General features: G+C 42.9%; 1 protein-coding gene and 1 long non-coding RNA gene across 2 annotated transcripts in view; one reads left to right on the top strand and one right to left on the bottom strand.

Annotated features, from left to right (window-relative positions):
- The window catches only part of COL4A1 (collagen type IV alpha 1 chain), a 116191-nt gene extending 108789 nt beyond the window's left edge, over positions 1–7402 (top strand). Inside the window, exons 47-52 of the mRNA XM_072135562.1 lie at positions 21–119; positions 202–414; positions 649–826; positions 1971–2085; positions 2192–2364; positions 4059–7402. Of these exons, the coding sequence (XP_071991663.1) occupies positions 21–119; positions 202–414; positions 649–826; positions 1971–2085; positions 2192–2364; positions 4059–4140 (860 nt within the window). The 3' untranslated portion in view covers positions 4141–7402. The remainder of the gene's footprint in view (positions 1–20; positions 120–201; positions 415–648; positions 827–1970; positions 2086–2191; positions 2365–4058) is intronic.
- LOC140118115 (uncharacterized) overlaps positions 1–24100 on the bottom strand; it is a 54108-nt gene that overhangs the window by 601 nt on the left and 29407 nt on the right. The window contains exon 2 of the long non-coding RNA XR_011853143.1: positions 11404–11465. This is a non-coding gene — a long non-coding RNA (uncharacterized lncRNA). The remainder of the gene's footprint in view (positions 1–11403; positions 11466–24100) is intronic.

Genomic DNA, 24100 nt, shown 5'->3' with positions numbered 1-24100 from the left:
CATTTCACATACTTTTCTAGGTCCAATTGGTGCAGTTGGTTTGCCTGGTCCAAGTGGGGTTCCAGGAATAAATGGTAACCCAGGGCAAAAAGGAGAATTGGGACCCATTGGCCCAACTGGTATGTTAAACATTTACTAGTTACAGAGGAAAAACACTTAAGTGTGCAAGATTTTTTTAATTCAGTGTCCTTAAATATCTAGGTCCTAGAGGCTATCCTGGTCCACCAGGTCAAGATGGCTTGCCTGGTCCAATGGGCTTACCTGGTCAAGCTTCTATGGCACATGGTTTCCTAGTGACAAGACATAGCCAAACAATTGAAGTCCCCCAGTGCCCCTTTGGGACAGTTCCCGTCTACACTGGCTTCTCACTACTTTATGTCCAAGGAAATGAGAGGGCACATGGGCAAGATCTTGGTAAGAGATTTGCCTTTAATGTAATGATTATTTCATTTATTCATTTTATTAAAATGTCTTATTATTAGTCATTCTAACATTTAATAAAATGTCATATTATTAGTCATTCTAACATTTAATGTTTGAACACTATACAGAAATATTGCTATTCATACCAAACTTGAAGTTTCAGTATGATAAATACAATAACTACCATAACATTAAAAATTCACAATTGTATTGTTTTGATTTTAGGTGCTGCAGGAAGCTGTCTTCGTAAGTTCAGCACAATGCCTTTCCTATTCTGCAATATTAATAATGTATGCAACTTTGCATCAAGGAACGATTATTCCTACTGGTTGTCCACTCCTGAACCAATGCCTATGAGCATGGCTCCTGTAACTGGGGAGAACATACAGCCTTTTATAAGCAGGTAACCACATGACCTTGGTTAATAGATTACATTTTTTATTATTAAAATGACTACCGTATATATAAGCCAAGTTTTTCAGCACAAAAAATGTGCTGAAAAACGTCCCCTCGGCTTATACACGAGTCAATACAAATGTCAATGCACTTACTCACCCTCCGGTGTCCCCAATGCGCAGCGCTGCTCCCCCGATGTCCGCACGGGTCCTCTTCTGGCTTCTGCATCTGTCTTCTTTCTTCTGTAACATCCTACAGGGCTCCGCCATGTTTTTCTCCCTGGCGGCGCATAGTATGACGTCAGCATTGGCGTGTCATGCTATGCGCCTGCCAGCCGGGAGAGAGCATTGGCAGAGCCCTGCAGGATGTTACAGAAGAAAGAAGATAGGCGCGGAAGCCAGAAAACGAGCCGCGGTGACATCGGGGGAGCAGCGCTAAGCATCGGGGCCACCGGAGGGTGAGTTTTTTTTTTAACTACTGGGGGCAAGCTGAGGTGGCTGTATACTACTAGGGGCAGGCTGGGGTGGCTCTATACTTCTGGGGGCAGGCTGTATACTACTGGGGGCAGGCTGGGGTGGCTGTATACTACTATGGGCAGGCTGGGGTGGCTGTATACTACTGGGGGCAGGCTGTATACTACTGGGGGCAGGCTGGGGTGGCTGTATACTACTGGGGGCAGGCTGGGGTGGCTGTATACTACTGGGGGCAGGCTGTATACTACTGGGGGCAGGCTGGGGTGGCTGTATACTACTTGGGGCAAGCTGGGCTGGCTGTATACTACTGGGGGCAGGCTGTATACTTCTGGGGGCAGGCTGGGCTGGCTGTATACTACTGGGGGCAAGCTGGGCTGGCTGTATACTACTGGGGACAGGCTGGGCAGGCTGTATACTACAGGGGGCAGGCTGTATACTATAGGGGGCTGGCTGGCTATATGCATTTCCCACCCTCGGCTTATACTCGAGTCAATAGGTTTTCCCAGTTTTTGGTGGTAAAATTAGGGGTCTTGGCTTATACTTGAGTATATACGGTATATCACACAATAAATAAAAAAGGCTATTTATGGAGAAATAAGAGTGGTAGCGTGATTTCTATGTGGATCTGTATATGGATGTTCTTTTCTGTTTTGATCACATCTATGGTTATTTTAATAGGTGCAGTGTATGTGAAGCTCCTGCAATGGTAATGGCAGTTCATAGTCAAACAATTCAGATACCTCCATGTCCTGATGGATGGATTTCATTGTGGATTGGATATTCATTTGTAATGGTGAGTTTATCTAGGCTTTTCCTGGCATGTTTACATATTATAGCACAGGTATGCTAAATTTTATTTACATTTAATGTTTACATGTCACTTTTATTTATAATTCTAGCAAACCAGTGCAGGTGCTGAAGGTTCAGGCCAAGCTCTGGCATCACCAGGGTCTTGTTTAGAAGAATTCCGGAGTGTGCCTTTCATTGAATGTCATGGACGTGGAACCTGCAATTACTATGCCAATACTTACAGCTTTTGGCTTGCTACAATAGAGAGGAATGAAATGTTCAAGTGAGTTGTCAATTCAGACCTACAACTTTGATTCAATCCATTTAATTGTGGCAAAACTGCTATTACTTTTTAAAGCAAATCTGCAAATCTACAATCAAAATCAAGCATAGACAAAATAGAGACACTAACTCATAGATCCAGACCCCGTAACTGTGCTAATCTTCTTATATTGTTACCTATGGCTTCCTTCCTTCTAAAATCAACTTTTATAGTCATACATATGTGGTTGAAGGGAACTGGAGGGTGTTACCATAGTCCCACCATGCTCTGGCTTTACAGGCTGTTACACTGCCCTACCCCCTGCTCCTACTTATGGATAACCAGCAGTTGGTACAAGGGAATGTGTAAAAGCCCCATCTAGTTGTGTTTTTTGTAGGGTCTGATTAACTTAAATTGTTAGGACTTAACCCAAGTCAACTATAAACAAATTCAGTGCCTCCTTAGGTTTTGTGTATTCAGTCAACATTGAAACATTTCTCTAGACAGGTGACTGATCTTAAAATGAAGATTACTGACTAAAACAGGGAAAAATTAACAATGATATAATATGTAAATGCATATTATGAAACAAATCCACCAACAAATCCCACTGCCAGTTACCTCCAGTGTTTAGCTGGTACACAGCAGTGCTGTAGTTGAAAACTAGCTTGAAACCTTCATGATCTGCTGTCAAAATAGAAATCTTATTTGATTTGGCCTAATATGTTACAAAACACAGGCAAGTTAATATGGGAGCAAAATAGAAAATAGAACAGTGCCAACTTTGCGGCATTTTGAGGTTCTACAATGCGGTAGGGCTTTTATTGTTGCAAAGGTGTCAGAAATAATGTACAACTACAGTGAAGAGTAGATTTTTACACAATGTTATAAAATACCAAAATCCAAGAAATAAGAAAAAAAATCAGCAATTCAAAACATTCAAAAAGAATTAATTCAACTAATTTAGGAAACAAAGATTTGGTTTGCCTAAAAGTACATATCATTGAAAGCCTGAAAACATCTGAAACATCCATGACAAGGAAAGAATATTTGTTATCTACTGGAATCTGCTTTGGATCAGTAACATACAGTAAATACAGCCATTTTGAGGGGCTATAACTAAGTACTTACTGCCAGCTGTCTGAACATTGGCACCCAACACATTTTATGTTTCATTTCTCCACTAATATAAATTCAGTAAATATAATTAGGGTGTTATTTCACTAAAGACAGGTTACAGAAGCCCATTACACCTGCATTGCACATCTGTCTTTCTGATTTCTCTAAGAATTTGCATTACAATATGATTGTGTGTTATAATTTACCTTGCACCCTAACAGAATCCTCTGTGTAGTACCAGGGGTTGGGCTTTGGTTTGGATGCATTTAAAAAAAACATGTGAGTTGTCTCCATATATAGAGATTACAAAAGTCACAGTGTATGTGTAAATTCCCATGGTTTATCTTGCTTGATTTTGATGGTAGATTTTCTTTAAAATGAATGATGCAGCTAATGCTGAATCTTTTCTTAAATACGTGTAGCATTGTCCTTAGCTCCTGCTGCTCTATAATATGCTGATTGTTGATTGGATGACATAGGTTCCCTTTAACCCTTCAACTTATTAATGATGAAGTATATGAAAACACACCAATATACTTTCTTAATAGACTATAATAATTGATATTGACTAGTGTTATCATTTTTTCTTTCCCCAGGAAACCTACTCCCTCAACTCTGAAAGCTGGAGATCTACGTACACATGTCAGCCGCTGTCAAGTATGCATGAGACAGACTTAAAGACCAAAGTTTTACAACACATGGTGCTATTTGTGTTATACAAGAAGCCAAATACTATATCAGTGTACCTCACTATTGTACAAGAAAAAGAGTAAAGTGCGTTATAGGAACTTACATAACTAACTCTGTTCTTAATGGTCCTTGTTCACTCGAAAGGAAAGAAATCCAAGACTAGAATCTTTTTATTACATACAAGATGGCACTTTGAAATTACATAATGTTTATAATGCACTGATCCTTTCCAGCAACAGAAGCTGATTCCTTAATTCATAAGGTGCTAGGAGATATGCAGTGCCTTATGCTGTTGACTCCTATTATTTTTGTACTATATTTAGGATCCGTTTAAAAATATAAATATTTGTTACAATTGTTTTTTTAAAGTATATAAATATCCATAATCTGTACAAAGAAAAACTTAGAAATGTTGCAACAAGTAGGGCACAGTATAAAAACCGTTTCATGGCCTAAATATTATGCCAGAAAAAATTATCCAAAATGAACCAATCCCATTAGTCAAAGCACAGCAGCAAAAAAAGAACATGCAGATTGGGAGAGACCGGGTCTTTTGGAATAGAATATCAATTTTAAATGACGTCCTCCTGCTCACTATGTCGCCCTGGGAGTGTAATATCACTAAAAGGAGGGACCTCCTTGTCACTATCCACTAATCAAGTGACCCTGGTTGTACACCGCCACACATCGATTCCAAAGACACCAGCAGCTATGTCTGAGTTTAGCATGCCGTGAGAGCTGAATTTAGTAGCGCTGATGCTGCGCCAGAAACAGTCAGCTGTGAGCTGAGTATTTCTGTGAATGATGCAAATCAGTGGTGCTGCCACAGGCTAGACCCAGACATTGCTGCTGGTGGAGGCCTCCTTAGTAGTAAATTGGTGGGGGCCCACCCGATAATCAGGGCCTGTTACTACGTGAACTTGCATATAACAGAAATACAATTTCCCAGCACTGAATTTATATTTTAGTAATTTATGTCAACAAAGTAGTACATACTAATTGTGTTATTTGCTATGTAAATTTTTTTTTATAAATATATATATATATATATATAATGTAACACCTATGAGACCAGCTCCCTGCTGTATTATGTGTGCTTACAGAATGATTATACAATGGCAATTGTATAAAACTGAGTGCCATGAAAAATCTTATGCATTTACAATTGGGTATTTGATATTCCTACAAATAAGGGGACAGTGATGACTGGGTTTTCACATATAGGATCAGTATAAATATCTGTTTGTTTGATGTTTGAAATGGGACATTTTACATTTCATCTCATCTCATCTGAGCATAATAAACACTTCACAAGTTGATCATCTTATGCTATGCATCTATTGTCCATCCAAGAGGAAAGGTAAGGAGATACACATTTGTAGCTATAGTTGGAGCTCAGATATGATAGTATGTCTGCACAAGTTATGCAATTCCTTCTAATCTAAAGGGTCAAGTAAGAAAATTCACCTACTAAGCTGTAGCAGTCACGTACATGGCAGAAACAAGATGCAAAGTAATTAATAACTTAGGTTTTATGTATAATGTACACAACTGTACATACTACAATGCAACAAAGAGTGTATGGTCCCTCCACTATATTACAATATATACAGTTTAAATAATTCTAATGAATGTATAGCCTCTAATGAATGTTGTAATAATTTTTGCAAATTTGGTATACTACCACAAGGATGCAGAAATTTTAAAAATTTAAGAAAAGGAAATAGGGGAGGATAATTTTTTTTTCAAGTAAAAACAGGAATATTTGCATGAGAAAAAAATTGGAAATTTTGAAATGACAAAAAAGGACAAATTACACTGTTGGTTGCTGTACAGAGGCACATAGCGCTATGTATCTCTCTGAGCCACCATGTGGTATATCTCTTACAGCACTAATTTCCCTTGAATATAGAAGATAATATTTCTATAATTCTTTAAATTAGCCAGAAACAACTATTCTGAATTAAAGGAAGTCTACTAAGGATCAAGGATTGTAAACCAAGCACACTTACATGCTGGTGTGTGCCCCCTCTGGCCAGATCCACATCTTCTTATGCCCTTGTTTTTAAGAATAAGAGGCTTTAAAAACCATGCAAATAAGCTGGAGGGGCTCCGGGCTCCATTAAAACCTATTGAGCCTGGAGACCCTCTGGCTCATTTGCATAGTTTTAAAATCCTTTTTTTGTATGTAAGTGTGCTTGGTTTACAATCCTGGATCCTGGTGATAGATGTCCTTTACATCATATGCAAACAAAGATACATAAAAGGCCTTACCAAGGCTGTTTGTTCCATAAGTAGGCTCATAAACACCTCCAAGAATTACATTCCAGTACATAAAGTTATAATGTTAAACAAAAAAAAGACTATTAATTCCAAGTCAGTACCTGCAGTGATTTTGCACCTATTGTGCAATCTGTGGATATGATAGTCTTTTAGTAACAGTTGACACAACGCATCCACCCAGGTTGTGGTTCATTCTAATTTTTATCCAAACTGAATTTCCTGATTTTGTATGTATGCTCAACTGCTTTGGATAGTGATAGTTTTCTTGTAAAGGAAAATTGTCCCTTATTAAAGGCAAACTGTCTTAGGATTTCACAAATTTCACCTAATGACAGGTTCCCATAGTCTTTAAGATACTAATTCCCAATCTGCTTTTATAATTAACATTACTGCTTCCACTTACTTTAAAAGTGGATTGAGTCAGAGGGGTGTCTGTGCAAGCCAGCGAGTCCCTGGGTCATCATCATTATCTACTCTCTGCTCTTCCAGCTCTCCCTCCTCACCACTCCCCTCATCCACACAGTCAGCTGCCAGCTGAATGAGTTAAGTGAAAGGAGAGCAGAGAGGAGATAATGTTGATGAAGCAGGGACCCTTAGCCTCTTAGCCTTGCACATGCTCATGCTGAGTCCTCTTTGGTGCTATAGAGCCAGATTCAGATATACTTTTATCAACTTCTAAAATTATGTATAATGTTAATTATAAAAGTAGATTGGGAATTAGTAATAAAAATGATATGGGACCCTGTCATTAGGGTAAAATTTAAAATCCTGATGACAGGTCCACTTTAATGTTTTTTCTTTGTGCCACTGGAGTCCTCACCAATGTGCCTTTATGTTATATGTTTAGTGTTTTATATAGGAATACAAAACCACTCTTTTATAGTTGTTGAGGTGCTTAATGTGTTCTTGATATGCATAACATAAAACAACAAGTTTTTAATAAACACTTCTGTATTTTTTTACTGAATGACTGCATTGAATATACTGCCGTTCTCAACAAAATATAATGAAGACTGTACAGGAATTTCACCAATCTAATGAAATGTCACCATAACCACCAAAATAAAGTGCAGAATTAAAAACTTGCCCGCAACACAATATGGTTAAAAAAACATTATACAGGTTATACCCATGTATGTGTTATTCCTTCCTTTCACTATATCTGATCTACAGCAGGTACAGAAAGTATTCAGACCCCTTTTTCACTCTGTAGCCAATTGGTAAGGTCAAAGTTCTTTTTTTTTGCTCATTAATGTACACTCTGTATCCCATCTTAACAGAAAAATAACAAAAATATAGATATTTTTGCTAATTTATTAAATTTATATATATATAGTAACACCTATGAAACCAGCTCCCTGCTGTATTATGTGTGCCTAAATAATGATTCTACCACTTGCAACTGTATAAGTATTCAGTATTCATAAGTGATGGCCAGCGCCTGGTTTTCTCCCCACATACCACTTAGAATTAACATGAAAAAGTTCAATCTATTGTCTCATCAGATCAAATAACTTATTTTTATAGTCTGGGAGTCCTTCATATTTTATTTGCAAACTTTATGCAGGGCTGGATTAAGGTTGGTGGGGGCCCCTGGGTGCAAAATCTGGTGAGTCTGCTCCCTATACATTATCTCTGCAGTAACACAGCTACATACAGCCATTTGCCCCCAGTAACACATCTATATATCTACCCCTACCAGACACACAGTCCCATGTAACATACACCTCAACCCTTACCAGACACGCAGCCTTATGTAACATACAACTTAGCCCGCACCAGATATACAGTCCTATGTAACATACACCTCAGGGGTACAAGATAGTGGCAGTTCCGGAGCGTGCCCTGGGAGCCCCGCCTATAATCTGGCCGCCCTGTGTCTTGCACTGAGGAGAGGCTTCCGTCGTCACACCCTGCCATAAAACCCAGACTGGTGGATTGCTGCAGTGATAATTGACTTTTTGGAACTTTCTCCCATCTCCCTACTGCATCTCTGGAGCTCAGCCATAGTGATCTTGAAATTCTTCTCTACCTCCATGACCAAGGCTCTTTTCCCATGAATGCTTAGTGTGGCTGGACAGCCTGGACAAGGAAGAGTTGTGCTCATCCGAAACTTCTTCCATTTAAGGATTATATGGAGGCTACTGAATTCTTAGGAACCTTCAGTGCTACAGATATTATTTTGTTACCTTGGCCAGATCTGTATCTTGCCACAAATCTGTCTCTGAGCTACTTGTGCAGTTTCTTAGACCTCATGATTCTCATGTGCTCTGACATGCACTGTGAACAGTGAGGTGTTATATAGACAGGTGTTTGTGCCTTTGCTAATCACATCCATTCAGTTTAATTAAACATAGCTGGACTCCAATGAAGTAGTAGAACCATTTCAAGGAGGATGAAGACTTTCTCTGTAATCATGGTTATATTAGCAATTTAAAATGAAAATGAAATGACTTCAAAATGTCTGGCTTTTTAGACAAATGTTTTTGTGTTCAAAACATTACAAACACAACACACTGCTGGAAAAAATGGTCAAGGCAGCCCTGGTTGTATTAAAAAAAACTCTCTACCAAGCCATAGAGATAAAGTTTAATAGAATACAGAAAATAACTATAACAGATGACGCCACTGGAGAGAATCACCTCAAGGAAGATGTTGTGTTCCAGGGGTGTCCTCCAGGCTAACAGGAGGGGGTCTTTCAAGTCAGCCATGATCTATGACCTGTTATCACTGCAGCCTTGTATTAGAGATATAGATTCATGCTTTATCATAATCGCAAAGAAGCAGAGTAGAGACAATTTCTGTGTAGATCTCCTTTTATTTTTGGTGTCCCTGTATTTGCAGAGCTGTCTTTGTTAAGTAAGCTACCTTGCAGGTGTGTGGAGACCTACAGCCACTGATTCTCGATCCCAGCGGTGGCTCCGCTATACAGGATAGGTTCTGTAGGTTTGTTCTTAAGTTGAATTTGTATTTAAGAACTGTATATTTTATCATTGTAACAGCAGCCAGAATTATTTTGGTCTCTGTGACAATTGGATTTAAAAAATGTTGGATAAGAACTAGGATAAATAATAAATCTTAATTGCAGACACCTTTGATTACTGTTATAGCTGTTTATTGTAGTATAAGGATAAAGTACAGTAATTTAACAATGTCAAGAGGTCTGTTTGTAACTAGGGGTCGTCTGTTAGTCAGGTGTTCTTAAGTAGGGCACTGCCTGTTCCACTATATGGTTATTTAGTTATGAAAATATTGGTATACATAGACTGGGGAGCCATCTGGATAAGTTTTGTTCCCCATTATTCTGAACCCCTAACTACAATTCTGATGCATGGTTAAACAAACAATAAAAGGGGGAAAGGAGGGAAGAAGATGAAGGAGGCATTGATATAGGGTTATGGGAAGGAGGAGAAGTATGGATGGATGGGTATTGGAAGAGGAGGAGGCAGGGATGAAGAGACCATGGAAGTTGGAGTGGCAGAAGCACAGTGAGAACAACTCACTGAAGGTAAGTTCTGTTTACTGCCGTGTCACAGTGCTTTCCCATTGTGTCTATGCTTGAAATATTTCAAAAGTGATAATAATTTAAAAAAACACATTCAATGAAATTAAGATATAATAAAGGGCATTTATCTTTAGTCTGGAACTTTGCACCTTGCATTTATTTTAATTTGGGTGTTGGGCTTGTTTAATTTATCTTGAAGGTTGATATATTTAGCATTTGGGTTTGTTGTGTTTTTTGCAACTTTTTTTTCTTTAGAGTTGCACAAAACTTGCAAAGTTTTGAGCTACCCATACAATTATATTGCCTACATCTGCTCAGGACTATATTTTCACAAAAATTACCAATTTTTTCAAAATCAAAACAATAAAACATCAATCGTATCTTACTTGGACTACTGTACAATATGTGTAGGCTTTTCATTAGCACTAGCAACCTTTGATGTTTTATTTTAATACCTTCTGTGCCCTCCACTCATCTTTTACTAATTAAGTTCACTATCACTCAAACTTTTGGATTCAGAGTTATGATCTTCCTGTAATGGCTGAGGTCACTGATAACACCAATCGATTTGAGTCACATGCGACAAGTGAACACTTCTGAAATACATGTGAAAGCAGTTTTCAAATAAAAAAACATGCAAACTGGTGTAGAAGCTTTAGTAAATTTGACCCGAAAACTCTCAACTAAGACAAAAAACAACAAAAACTTTCGAAAGCTAGTACAAGAAACCAGTCAACATGGTGATAAATCTTCCCCATAGAGTGCAGTGGTGACCCACCTCAACCAGTTATTGGCTTAGAGGACATTTCCTATGGGTCCAGATAAGACCAGGTGGTAGAGCAAAGTGGAATCTTGAAGACATAAAATTGGCACCAGCAGGAGGTGTTGAGCTGAGTAATGCCCCCCCCTTCTTTTCAATAAAACATGTAATTCCATATCACTTTTAAATTAAACTACAAAGTGCTTAAATTAACAAAGTAACTATAAAATTCTAGATTGTAAATTAGAGAAGCCACCCAGCAGATGGTGCTAATGCTCTGCTTTGTTTTCTGTGTTTCAATGAGAAAGCTAAGTGTTTTGTATAGTATCTATATGCTCTTTTATAGAATTACATTACTAAAACTATTATGCAATAGTTCCATTGTCAAATGTAAACAAAAATATTGCACATAGTGTTCTTATCTGCACATTGGGGCACATTTTTCCTTGTATTTCTGTGGCCTCTTTAGTTGTCTGCTGTGGGCACACTTGTGTTCTTGTGTGTTTATTTTTTGGTGTGAGGGTGCACATTTTTTATTCTTTTGCTACTATTTATGTGCATTTATGGAAGTAAGTATGGGTCAGTTGTACTTCCATTTGCATCTAAAATGTCTCTAATTTGATCAAAAATAGGGGGTGGAGAAGTCGCAGAAGACATCTGTCTTGCAAAGATACATCAGGCATACTGCAACAGAGATACGCACCTGCAAACTTTTAACTCCCTGGCATAGGCGCAAAAAAAGTGCAAATAATCCCAAAAAGGCACCTAAAAATATGCAAAAAGAACAAAAGTCAAAATAAAAATACATGTCCCCCATATCTCAATAATCATTTGCGATTATATATATATTTTTTCCAGTTAAATAATGGAATCCCTTTATAAATTCATTGTCAGGCATCTTATAACTCTTCTTTCAAAGCCATAAGCATTTGTTACATGCATAACATATACAGTATGTATATGTATACTTACACTTACTGTGTATCTCAGAGGCCACTGTAATTGAGTAAGAGAGGATCGCGCTTCCATACAGCAGTAGATCAATCAAATGTAGTTAATAAAACCCACTAGTTCCTGGAAGTCGGAATCCAGTGAAAGGTCATGGGTGAAGAACAAAATTTAGGACTCATGGGCACCACATCTAAAACCAGAGAAGTTTTATTGCCAGAACGGATTGTACGCTTCGAGGGAGGAATTCCCTCTTCTTCATATCCAGAAGCCTAAAGCAAGTGGGAATAGTTTCCAGAAACAAGTGGGAGTGGATTCCAGAAATCAGAAGCAAGTGGGAGTAGTTATCTACTCCCACTTGCTTCTGGGTTCTGGATCTGAAGAAGAGGGAAGTCTCCCTCGAAACACGTAATACGTCCATACTGCCAATAAAACTTCTCTGATCTTAGATGTGGCTCTTATGAGTCTAATTTTTGATCTTCATCCATGACTGTAAATGAGTGAATTTTAACTACATGCAGGGCCATGCTATGTGGAAATCAACTACATGGATTTAGTGATTTTAACTAGAGATGAGCGAACACTAAAATGCTCGGGTACTCGTTATTCGAGACGAACTTTTCCCGATGCTCGAGTGCTCGTCTCGAATAACGAACCCCATTGAAGTCAATGGGAGACTCGAGCATTTTTCAAGGGGACCAAGGCTCTGCACAGGGAAGCTTGGCCAAACACCTGGGAACCTCAGAAAAGGATGGAAACACCACGGAAATGGACAGGAAACAGCAGGGGCAGCATGCATGGATGCCTCTGAGGCTGCATAATCGCACCATTATGCCAAAATTATGGGCAACAGCATGGCCATGACAGAGTGACAGAATGAAGCTAGATAGCATCTAAAACATCCAATAATTGACCCTGACACTATAGGGGACGGCATGCAGAGGCAGCGGCAGCAGGCTAGAGAGTGTCATGGCGACATACCCTAAATGGACTCAGGCTTCAAACCAATGGGTGGCAGAGAGGAACCAAAGGAGGTGAGCAAGAAGCGCTCAAATAATATCGGTACATGATAAAAGTTTGCCAGTATATTTTGTGGATTACACAGCAGGGTGGCGACAAAGTTAACATGGAAGCCATGAAAACAACCCAAAATTCTGCCTGACACAGCTCGTTTGATAAGGGGACCATGTATGGAGGCAGTGAACTAGTAGTAGATTAAAGGTGCTGCAGTTAAAACTATGTTAGTTGGATCTTGGCATGGAGCTGGCGCTCCGCTGCCAGGCGAGCTTTCGCCAATCCAAGCCCCTGTCTATAGGCTACTCCCCAAACAGCACTTCTAAGAACCTTTTGTATAAGATCAAGTGTAGTAGCGTTCTTATAAGTTTAGGATATGGCGGGTGAGGGGAATGTAAACAGATGCGCAAGAAGCGCTGAAATAATATCCCTAAATGGTAAAAGTTTGCAAGTATATTTTGGGGATTACACAGCAGGGTGGCGACAAAGTTAACAACTTTGATGTGGAATGCCCTGTAATAGCTCTTGGGCGGTGTGCCTTTTATCGCCTAGGCTCAGCAGTTTCAGCACCGCCTGCTGTCGCTTAGCGACGGCACTGCTGCTGTGCCTAGAGCTACCGACTGATGGCGCCATGCCCACGGATGGTAATTCGGAGGAGGAGGAGGTGGAGGAGGGGTGGGAGGAGGTATAGTAGGCCTTTGAGACCTGGACCGAGGTAGGCCCCGCAATTCTCTGCGTCGGCAGTATATGACCAGCCCCAGGGTCAGACTCGGTCCCAGCCTGCACCAAGTTAAGTGTAGTAGCGTTCTTATAAGTTTGGGATATGGCGGGTGAGGGGAATGTAAACAGATGCGCAAGAAGCGCATGATGCGCATGGAGCTGGCGTTCCGCTGCCAGGCGAGCTTTCGCCAATCCAAGCCCCTGTCTCTAGGCTACTCCCCAAACAGCACTTCTAAGAACCTTTTGTATAAGATCAAGTGTAGTAGCGTTCTTATAAGTTTAGGATATGCCGGGTGAGGGGAATGTAAACAGATGCGCAAGAAGCGCTGAAATAATATCCCTAAATGGTAAAAGTTTGCCAGTATATTTTGTGGATAACACAGCAGGGTGGCGACAAAGTTAACAACTTTGATGTGGAATCCATGAAAACAACCCAAATTTCTGCCTGACACACCTCGTTTGATAAAGGGACGATGTATGGAGGCAGCTATATGGACGACTTTTGGAGGTAGCAATGGAGACAACGTGTGGAGGCTGCTATGGAGACAATTTAATTTGGATAGTGCCTGTATGTGGCAGTCCCAAACATTTTTCAAACCAGAGGAGCAGGTAGGTGGCCCTCCAGTAAAATGGGATAGATTGAGTGCCTGTATGTGGCAGTCCCAAAAATGTTTCAAACCAGAGGAGCAGGTAGGTGGCCCTCCAGTAAAATGGAATAGATTGAGTGCCTGTATGTGGCAGTCCCAAAAATTGTTCAAACCAGAGGAGCAGGTAGGTGGCCCTGCAGTAAAATGGAATAGATTGAGTGCCTGTATGTGGCAGTCCCAAAAATTGTTCAAACCAGAGGAGCAGGTAGGTGGCCCTGCAGTAAAATGGAATAGATTGAGTGCCTGTATGTGGCAGTCCCAAAAATGTTTCAAACCAGAGGAGCAGGTAGGTGGCCCTCCAGTAAAATGGAATAGATTGAGTGCCTGTATGTGGCAGTCCCAAAAATTGTTCAAACCAGAGGAGCAGGTAGGTGGCCCTGCAGTAAAATGGAATAGATTGAGTGCCTGTATGTGGCAGTCCCAAAAATTTTTTAAAACAGAGGACCGGGTAGGTGGCCCTCCAGAAAAATGGAATAGATTGAGTGCCTGTATGTGGCACTCACAAAAATTGTTTCAAACAGAGGACCGGGTAGGTGGCCCTCCAGAAAAATTAAATGCATGAAGTACTATAGCAAGAGCCAGTGGGCCCTGTCAAAAAATAGCCATTTTCCTCTGCTTTACTGTACAAAGAGGAGGAGAAGGAGGAAAATGAGGAGGAGGAGGAGGAGTGGATCAATTATTCAGGTTGAGCTTCCTTCACCTGGTGGAGATTGGAAATTCTGAGAAATCCAGCCTTTATTCATTTTAATAAGCGTCAGCCTGTCAGCGCTGTCAGTCGACAGGCGTGTACGCTTATCGGTGATGATGCCACCAGCTGCACTGAAAACCCGCTCGGACAAGACGCTAGCGGCAGGGCAGGCAAGAACCTCCAAGGCGTACAGCGCCAGTTCGTGCCACATGTCCAGCTTTGAAACCCAGTAGTTGTAGGGAGCTGTGTGATCATTTAGGACGATGGTATGGTCAGCTACGTACTCCCTCACCATCTTTCTGTAAAGATCAGCCCTACTCTGCCGAGACTGGGGACAGGTGACAGTGTCTTGCTGGGGTGACATAAAGCTGGCAAAAGCCTTGTAAAGCGTACCCTTGCCAGTGCTGGACAAGCTGCCTGCTCGCCTACTCTCCCTCGCTACTTGTCCCGCAGAACTACGCACTCTGCCGCTAGCGCTGTCAGAAGGGAAATACTGTTTCAGCTTGTGCACCAGGGCCTGCTGGTATTCATGCATTCTCACACTCCTTTCCTCTCCAGGGATGAGAGTGGGAAGATTTTGCTTGTACCGTGGGTCCAGGAGAGTGAACACCCAGTAATCGGTGCTGGAATAAATTCTTTGAACGCGAGGGTCACGGGATAGGCAGCCTAGCATGAAATCTGCCATATGCGCCAGAGTACCAACGCGTAAGAATTCACTCCCCTCACTGGCCTGACTGTCCATTTCCTCCTCCTCCAACTCCTCCAACTCCTCTTCTTCTGCCCATACACGCTGAACAGTGAAGGACTCAACAATGGTCCCCTCTTGTGTCTCGCCAACATTCTCCTCCTCTTCCTCCTCATCCTCCTCCACCTCCACCTCCTCCGATATGCGCTGAGAAACAGACCTCAGGGTGCTTTGGCTATCAACAAGGGAATATTCTTCCCCCGTCTCTTGTGACGAGCGCAAAGCTTCCGACTTCATGCTGACCAGAGAGTTTTTCAACAGGCCAAGCAGCGGGATGGTGAGGCTGATGATGGCGGCATCGCCACTGACCATCTGTGTTGACTCCTCAAAGTTACTCAGCACCTGACAGATATCAGACATCCACGTCCACTCCTCATTGTAGACTTGAGGAAGCTGACTGACCTGACTACCAGTTCTGGTGGAAGTTGACATCTGGCAGTCTACAATCGCTCTGCGCTGTTGGTAAACTTTGGATAACATGGTCAGTGTTGAATTCCACCTCGTGGGCACGTCGCACAACAGTCGGTGAGCGGGCAGTTGGAGGCGGCGCTGCGCTGCCCTGAGAGTGGCAGCATCTGGGCTGGACTTCCTGAAATGCGCACAGATGCGGCGCACCTTCGTGAGCAAATCAGACAGATTGGGGTATGTCTTGAGGAAACGCTGCACTATCAGATTTAACACATGGGCCAGGCATGGCACATGTGTCAGTCTGCCGAGTTGCAGAGCCGCCACCAGGTTACGGCCGTTGTCACACACAACCATTCCCGGCTTGAGGTTCAGCGGTGCCAGCCACAGATCAGTCTGCGCCGTGATGCCCTGTAATAGCTCTTGGGCGGTGTGCCTTTTGTCGCCTAGGCTCAGCAGTTTGAGCACCGCCTGCTGTCGCTTAGCGACGGCACTGCTGCTGTGCCTAGAGCTACCGACTGATGGCGCCGTGCCCACGGATGGTAGTTCGGAGGAGGAGGTGGAGGAGGGGTGGGAGGAGGAGGAGGCATAGTAGGCCTGAAACACCTGGACCGAGGTAGGCCCCGCAATCCTCGGCGTCGGCAGTATATGAGCAGCCCCAGGGTCAGACTCGGTCCCAGCCTCCACCAAGTTAACCCAATGTGCCGTCAGCGATATATAGTGGCCCTGCCCGGCAGCACTCGTCCACGTGTCCGTGGTCAGGTGGACCTTGTCAGAAACGGCGTTGGTCAGGGCACGGATGATGTTGTCTGACACGTGCTGGTGCAGGGCTGGGACGGCACATCGGGAAAAGTAGTGGCGGCTGGGGACCGAATACCGAGGGGCGGCCGCCGCCATGAGGTTGCGAAAGGCCTCGGTCTCTACTAGCCTATAGGGCAGCATCTCCAGGCTAAGCAATCTGGAGATGTGCACATTAAGGGCTTGGGCGTGCGGGTGGGTTGCACTATATTTGCGTTTCCGCTCCAGCGTCTGGGGTATGGAGAGCTGAACGCTGGTGGATGCTGTGGAGGATCGTGGAGGCGACGATGGGGTTTTTGTGCCAGGGTCCTGGGCAGGGGGCTGACTAGCAGCTGACACAGGGGAAGGAGCAGTGGTGTGCACGGCCGGAGGTGAACGGGCTTGTTGCCACTGAGTGGGGTGCTTAGCATTCATATGCCTGCGCATACTGGTGGTAGTTAAGCTAGTAGTGGTGGAACCCCTGCTGAGCCTGGTTTGGCAAATGTTGCACACCACAGTCCGTCGGTCATCCGGTGTTTCCTTAAAGAACCTCCACACTTCTGAAGATCTAGCCCTCGCCGCAAGAGCCCTCACCACGGGAGCTTCACTAGTTGACAGTGGCGCTGATGCACCAGCTCTGGCCCTGCCTCTCCGTCTGGCCCCACCACTGCCTCTTCCAACCTGTTCAGGTCGAGGACTCTCCTCCGTCTCAGAAGCACTGTGTTCACCCGGCCTCTCAACCCAGCTTGGGTCTGTCACCTCATCATCCTCCGATCCCTCAGTCTGCTCCCCCCTCGGACTTCCTGCCCTGACAACAACTTCCCCACTGTCTGACAACCGTGTCTCCTCATCGTCGGACACCTCTTTACACACTTCCACTACGTCAAGAAGGTCATCATCACCCACAGACTGTGACTGGTGGAAAACCTGGGCATCGGAAAATTGCTCAGCAGCAACCGGACAAGTGGTTTGTGACTGTGGGAAGGGTCCAGAAAACAGTTCCTCAGAGTATGCCGGTTCAAATGCCAAATTTTCCTGGGAGGGGGCAGACTGGGGGGGAGGAGGCTGAGGTGCAGGAGCTGGAGGAGTGGGGATTTCGGTGACATGGGTGGACTGCGTGGAAGACTGACTGGTGGTGGACAAATTGCTCGAAGCATTGTCAGCAATCCACGACATCACCTGTTCGCACTGTTCTGGCCTCAACAGTGCTCTACCACGAGTCCCAGTAACTTCAGACATGAACCTAGGGAGTGTAGCTCTGCGGCGTTCCCCTGCTCCCTCATCAGCAGGTGGTGTCTCACCCCGCCCAGGACCACGGCCTCTGACCCCTGCAGTAGTTGGACGCCCACGTCCCCGCCCTCGTCCTCTACCCCTAGCCCTCGGGTTAAACATTTTTAAAATGAGAGTTATAACTTTTTTTTTTTTTTTACTTCTTTTTGTTTTTTTTGGTGTTTTTTTGTGTTTTTTTTTTTTTTTTGTGTTTTTTGTTTTTTTTTGAGTTTTTAAAACCAAACAATCCTATCCTATTGCTATGGCTATTTTCTAGCCAAGTATCAAAGGAAGCACACTACTATGCCAGATGAGATGACACTGAGTTATTGCCTAATAGAAATCCAACCCCTACTGAATTTTGCCACTTCGGCCTTTGCTATGGATATGTGCGCCACTAAGCGCAGAACACAGCGGTCGCAAGTCTCACTACAAATTGCTCAGAATTGGCAAGTACATGCACTGCAGAAACTACAGCCACCAGCAGATCAACCAGAAATCAAATATATAGAACGCTACTGTAGGCTTCAAGAAGCTGTTTGTATTCTCCTCTGGCTATTTTCTAGCCAAGTATCAAAGGAAGCACACTACTATGCCAGATGAGATGACACTGAGTTATTGCCTAATAGAAATCCAACCCCTACTGAATTTTGCCACTTCGGCCTTTGCTATGGATATGTGCGCCACTAAGCGCAGAACACAGCGGTCGCAAGTCTCACTACAAATTGCTCAGAATTGGCAAGTACATGCACTGCAGAAACTACAGCCACCAGCAGATCAACCAGAAATCAAATATATAGAACGCTACTGTAGGCTTCAAGAAGCTGTTTGTATTCTCCTATGGCTATTTTCTAGCCAAGTATCAAAGGAAGCACACTACTATGCCAGATGAGATGACACTGAGTTATTGCCTAATAGAAATCCAACCCCTACTGAATTTTGCCACTTCGGCCTTTGCTATGGATATGTGCGCCACTAAGCGCAGAACACAGCGGTCGCAAGTCTCACTACAAATTGCTCAGAATTGGCAAGTACATGCACTGCAGAAACTACAGCCACCAGCAGATCAACCAGAAATCAAATATATAGAACGCTACTGTAGGCTTCAAGAAGCTGTTTGTATTCTCCTATGGCTATTTTCTAGCCAAGTATCAAAGGAAGCACACTACTATGCCAGATGAGATGACACTGAGTTATTGCCTAATAGAAATCCAACCCCTACTGAATTTTGCCACTTCGGCCTTTGCTATGGATATGTGCGCCACTAAGCGCAGAACACAGCGGTCGCAAGTCTCACTACAAATTGCTCAGAATTGGCAAGTACATGCACTGCAGAAACTACAGCCACCAGCAGATCAACCAGAAATCAAATATATAGAACGCTACTGTAGGCTTCAAGAAGCTGTTTGTATTCTCCTCTGGCTATTTTCTAGCCAAGTATCAAAGGAAGCACACTACTATGCCAGATGAGATGACACTGAGTTATTGCCTAATAGAAATCCAACCCCTACTGAATTTTGCCACTTCGGCCTTTGCTATGGATATGTGCGCCACTAAGCGCAGAACACAGCGGTCGCAAGTCTCACTACAAATTGCTCAGAATTGGCAAGTACATGCACTGCAGAAACTACAGCCACCAGCAGATCAACCAGAAATCAAATATATAGAACGCTACTGTAGGCTTCAAGAAGCTGTTTGTATTCTCCTATGGCTATTTTCTAGCCAAGTATCAAAGGAAGCACACTACTATGCCAGATGAGATGACACTGAGTTATTGCCTAATAGAAATCCAACCCCTACTGAATTTTCCCACTTCGGTCTTTGCTATGGATATGTGTGCCACTAAGAGCTAAACACAACGGTAGCAAGTCCCCCTGCTAATTCCTCACAAAATGGTAAAAGATGCAAATTAAAATAAAAAAAGTAGAACGTTATTGTAGCCCTAAGAAGGGCTGTTGGGTTCTTTGAGAATCACTCCTGCCTAACAGTAAGCTAATAGAACACCCTAACGCTTTCCCTGACCAGCAGCAGCTCTCTCCCTAGCGGCATCCAGAGACAGAATGATCCGAGCAGCGCGGCCAGCGGCTAGTCTATCCCAGGGTCACCTGATCTGGCCAGCCAACCACTGCTATCGACGTGTAAGGGTACCACGTCATGCTGGGTGGAGTGCAGAGTCTCCTGGCTTGTGATTGGCTCTGTTTCTGGCCGCCAAAAAGCAAAACGGCGGGAGCTGCCATTTTCTCGAGCGGGCGAAGTATTCGTCCGAGTAACGAGCAGTTTCGAGTACCCTAATGCTCGACCGAGCATCAAGCTCGGACGAGCATGTTCGCTCATCTCTAATTTTAACCTAAGTATACTTACACACTAGCGTGTGTGCCCCCTGTAACAGGATCCGTTCTTCATTTAGCTGTTGAATCCACAGGATAGGGCCTTACTTGCTGATCAGTGGAGGTCTCAGAGCTGAGACCCCCAGAGGTTGCTAAACGAGGGGTCTGTCGGACGCTCCGTCAAACTAATGGAGCAGACTACCGTGCATGACTGTTTTGCTCCATTAATCTCTATGGAGCTGATGGAAATTGCCGAGCGCTGCACTCACCGATCTCCGTCAGCTCCATAGAGATTAATGGAGCAGAGCGATCATGTGCAGCCGTCTGCTCCATTAGTCTGACGGAGCAACGAGGGGTTCAACAACACTGAGACCCCCACTGATCAGCAAGTTAGGCCCTATCCACAGGCCTAACTTTAGTTTGTGGGAAAACCCCTTTAATGGCCTACTTTTTGTGCGAAGGGATATATATGTGTGATTGACTTTGTGGTTATGCTGTTTTTTTTTTTATTCCCACAGCTATACTAATGAATGCTACTAGATTGTACCTTGTAATATTAGGAGGGTATTAGGGATTAGGATGTGCTTGTTACTAGGCCATTTTTTGTCACTTCTGTTTCTTATCTGTTATTATTGCTTGACCTTGTTGGGATAACGTTTTTTTGTCCTGCATATTTGTTCTCCCAATTTTAATGTATTTTATTGTTTGTCAATATATTAAATAAAAGTTGTTAAGAGATTAATGGAGCAGAGCGATCATGTGCAGCCGTCTGCTCCATTAGTCTGACGGAGCAACGAGGGGTTCAACAACACTGAGACCCCCACTGATCAGCAAGTTAGGCCCTATCCACAGGCCTAACTTTAGTTTGTGGGAAAATCCCTTTAATGGCCTAATTTTTGTGCGAAGGGATAAATATGTGTGATTGACTTTGTGGTTATGCTGTTTTTATTCCCACAGCTATACTAATGAATGCTACTAGATTGTACCTTGTAATATTACATTGTCTAGATGCCAGGTAGATAAATATCCCAGTCCTGGTCTCCGGATTGGCCAGACTAGGTAATAATTGTATTACATATGTATCAATGGGGCAGGTTGCAGTGGTGGGTGTGAATTGTATGCCTCAGGTATCAGCCTCCACCAACTCTTTGATCAGCACAGTGATACAAGACTGATCTACTTTGCTCCCGTGTAGGGACACAGTATCATAAGAGTATTAACTATCCAATAATCCACTTGGACAATATGGTAGACCAACCCCACTGATCTCCAGGAGGTGCGAATTACCCTCCTGGACCCATCTCCTTAACAGTCCAAAGTTACATTTATCCCACCACTATAAGTCTCACCTGAGGCATACAATTCACACCCACCACTGCAACCTGCCCCATTGATACATATGTAATACAATTATTACCTAGTCTGGCCAATCCGGAGACCAGGACCGGGATATTTATCTACCTGGCATCTAGACAATGTACATTTAATATGAATACCAATAAAGGTTAAGTTTTATTTCCTGGTTATGGTGCCTTAGGGCTAGTTAGCCCCCTTTTGTAAAATTTAGAAAAAGCCTACCAAGTGGAAATTTCCCATTTTTCTCTTTGTTTGGACCCCTAGAAGGCTCATTTGCTTCTTTTTAAAAGCTATTAACAGCTAAATTCAGAATGGATCCTGTTTCAGGGGGCACCCACCATGTGATTGATTTCCTTTAACCTCAATTGCAGAGTTTATAAATTGCAAAAACAACATGAACTGTGTAAATTTCACTGACTCCTATAATAAGAAAGTACTGCTACTTGCCACTAGATGCCCCCATGTGCTTAGGCCATAAGATCATTTAGATCCACGCATATTGGTACCCTTACATACACCAACAATACAGAGAATCAATTACCTAAATCGATATAAACCACAACTTTTATTTAATATATTGACAAACAATAAAATACATTAAAATTGGGAGAACAAATATGCAGGACAAAAAAACGTTATCCCAACAAGGTCAAGCAATAATAACAGATAAGAAACAGAAGTGACAAAAAATGGCCTAGTAACAAGCACATCCTAATCCCTAATACCCTCCTAATATTACAAGGTACAATCTAGTAGCATTCATTAGTATAGCTGTGGGAATAAAAAAAAAACAGCATAACCACAAAGTCAATCACACATATATATCCAATGTAGAGGGGGGCAATCCCTAACATGTGTTCTTCAAGACACTTTCTTAAGGGTTATATATATACTTACTAGAGATGAGCAGGTTTGGTGAAATTCTGGTTTGACAGGTACCTCCAAAATTTGTTTCAAATTCGCTTTGGAACCCGGACTTTAGGACAAACCCAATTGAGGTTAATGGGACTTGGATTTTAATACCCAAAAAGGCTGCCCGCAATGGGCCTGGGAAAGTACTTGAAATAATAAAATAGCATACAAAAATAAACAATAAATAATAAAAACAGAAATAATAAAAACAATATAATAATATAAAAATATTAATAAAAGAAAAAATTCGGATAATGTCACTGGACTATAAACTGTTCGTGTGAGAGGGTGTAGCTAAAGTGACACTGAGGAGAAGCTACATTTTTTAAATAGTTGGCATTTTTAAGGAAGTGTCAAGCACTGCATCTGTATTCCCAGAATGGAGAGGCCAGACAAAGTCAAAGAATTGGTCAATAACATTGACAGTTCCATCAGAAAATAATTAACCAAAAATGCATCCATATGATAAACTTACTGTAGGACTTAATGCTTACAATTGATCACCAATTAATAAAATTCTGCAACACCCCTGCCAATGCATAGGCAGACTGGTAGTTGCGAATAGCACCCTCTCCAGGTCAGGAGATGTTAGGGGGAGTCATGAACCCTCTAGGAAGATTCTAAAACCTGAGTATTGTGTAATTGCAGCTGTAGATACTGGCTGACAAGGCAACAGTTAACTGGTATATGTAATTATCCAATGATATGTAAGCTAGAAGGTGATTGGAGAGGTGCTACCACCTGACCAGGGGGAGTATAAAAACCTCTGCTGGGTGAGAGCACATGGTCAGAGTGAGAGACTCCATCCTGGAGTCAGTCAGGAGACAGAGTGAACAGCACACCTTCAGTGCTGCCCAGCCATCAATCCCAGGAACTACTAGTGCCTCAGGCCTACTACGTGACACACAGGGCGAGTCTGGAGACTTAAGCCCAGAACTGCAGCTTCCACCACTTGGACTCAGTTCAATCTAAACCAGCCCAGCCTGCATCTACTATCAGGCTGCGTGTACCTTTCCTCTGGACCAACCCTCCATGACCAGTCCAGCATCAAAGAATTAGCTGTTAACCATTTTGGCCCGTTGCCTTCTGTTCAATAAAGAACCATAAGTTGGTTTGCTTAATGTTGCCTCCGTCTGATCCCTGGATATGGCTGCTTACCACCACAGGCTTCCCCATCCATTACCCAGGGACTACAGACACTCAAGGGTTGCTCCATGGAAAATCCATTGCATCAGCCTCTCCCTCCATATTTCTTGCACACACCACCTGCTGGAGACCTGCAGTCCCCATACCAAGCACCGTGACCACAGCGTGCCCAAGGCTGCACTAGCCACTATGGTATTCTGGGCTCTGGCTGCCTCCAGGTTACCAAGAAAAGGCTAGGCACCGATGGGGAATGTTGCAATTCCATCCCAGAAGTATTGCTGAATGCTGAATCCCAGGTCCCTTGCTTGCTGAATGACCCTATGACGAGTAGCAAGCTCTCCCTGGCTGTTTCCTGTCTGTAATGCCGTCTCTTATTTATTACAGAGTCACATGTCCAGCCCAGCCAAAGAAAGGGAAGGCCTACAGGGGACACGGTTGCTAAGGGA

This window comes from Engystomops pustulosus, chromosome 2 (assembly GCF_040894005.1).
Source record: "Engystomops pustulosus chromosome 2, aEngPut4.maternal, whole genome shotgun sequence".
In the NCBI taxonomy this organism is placed as follows: Eukaryota; Metazoa; Chordata; class Amphibia; order Anura; family Leptodactylidae; genus Engystomops; species Engystomops pustulosus.
Note: the sequence above shows the minus strand (reverse complement) of the source record. Positions and strands in the feature narration are given on the sequence as shown.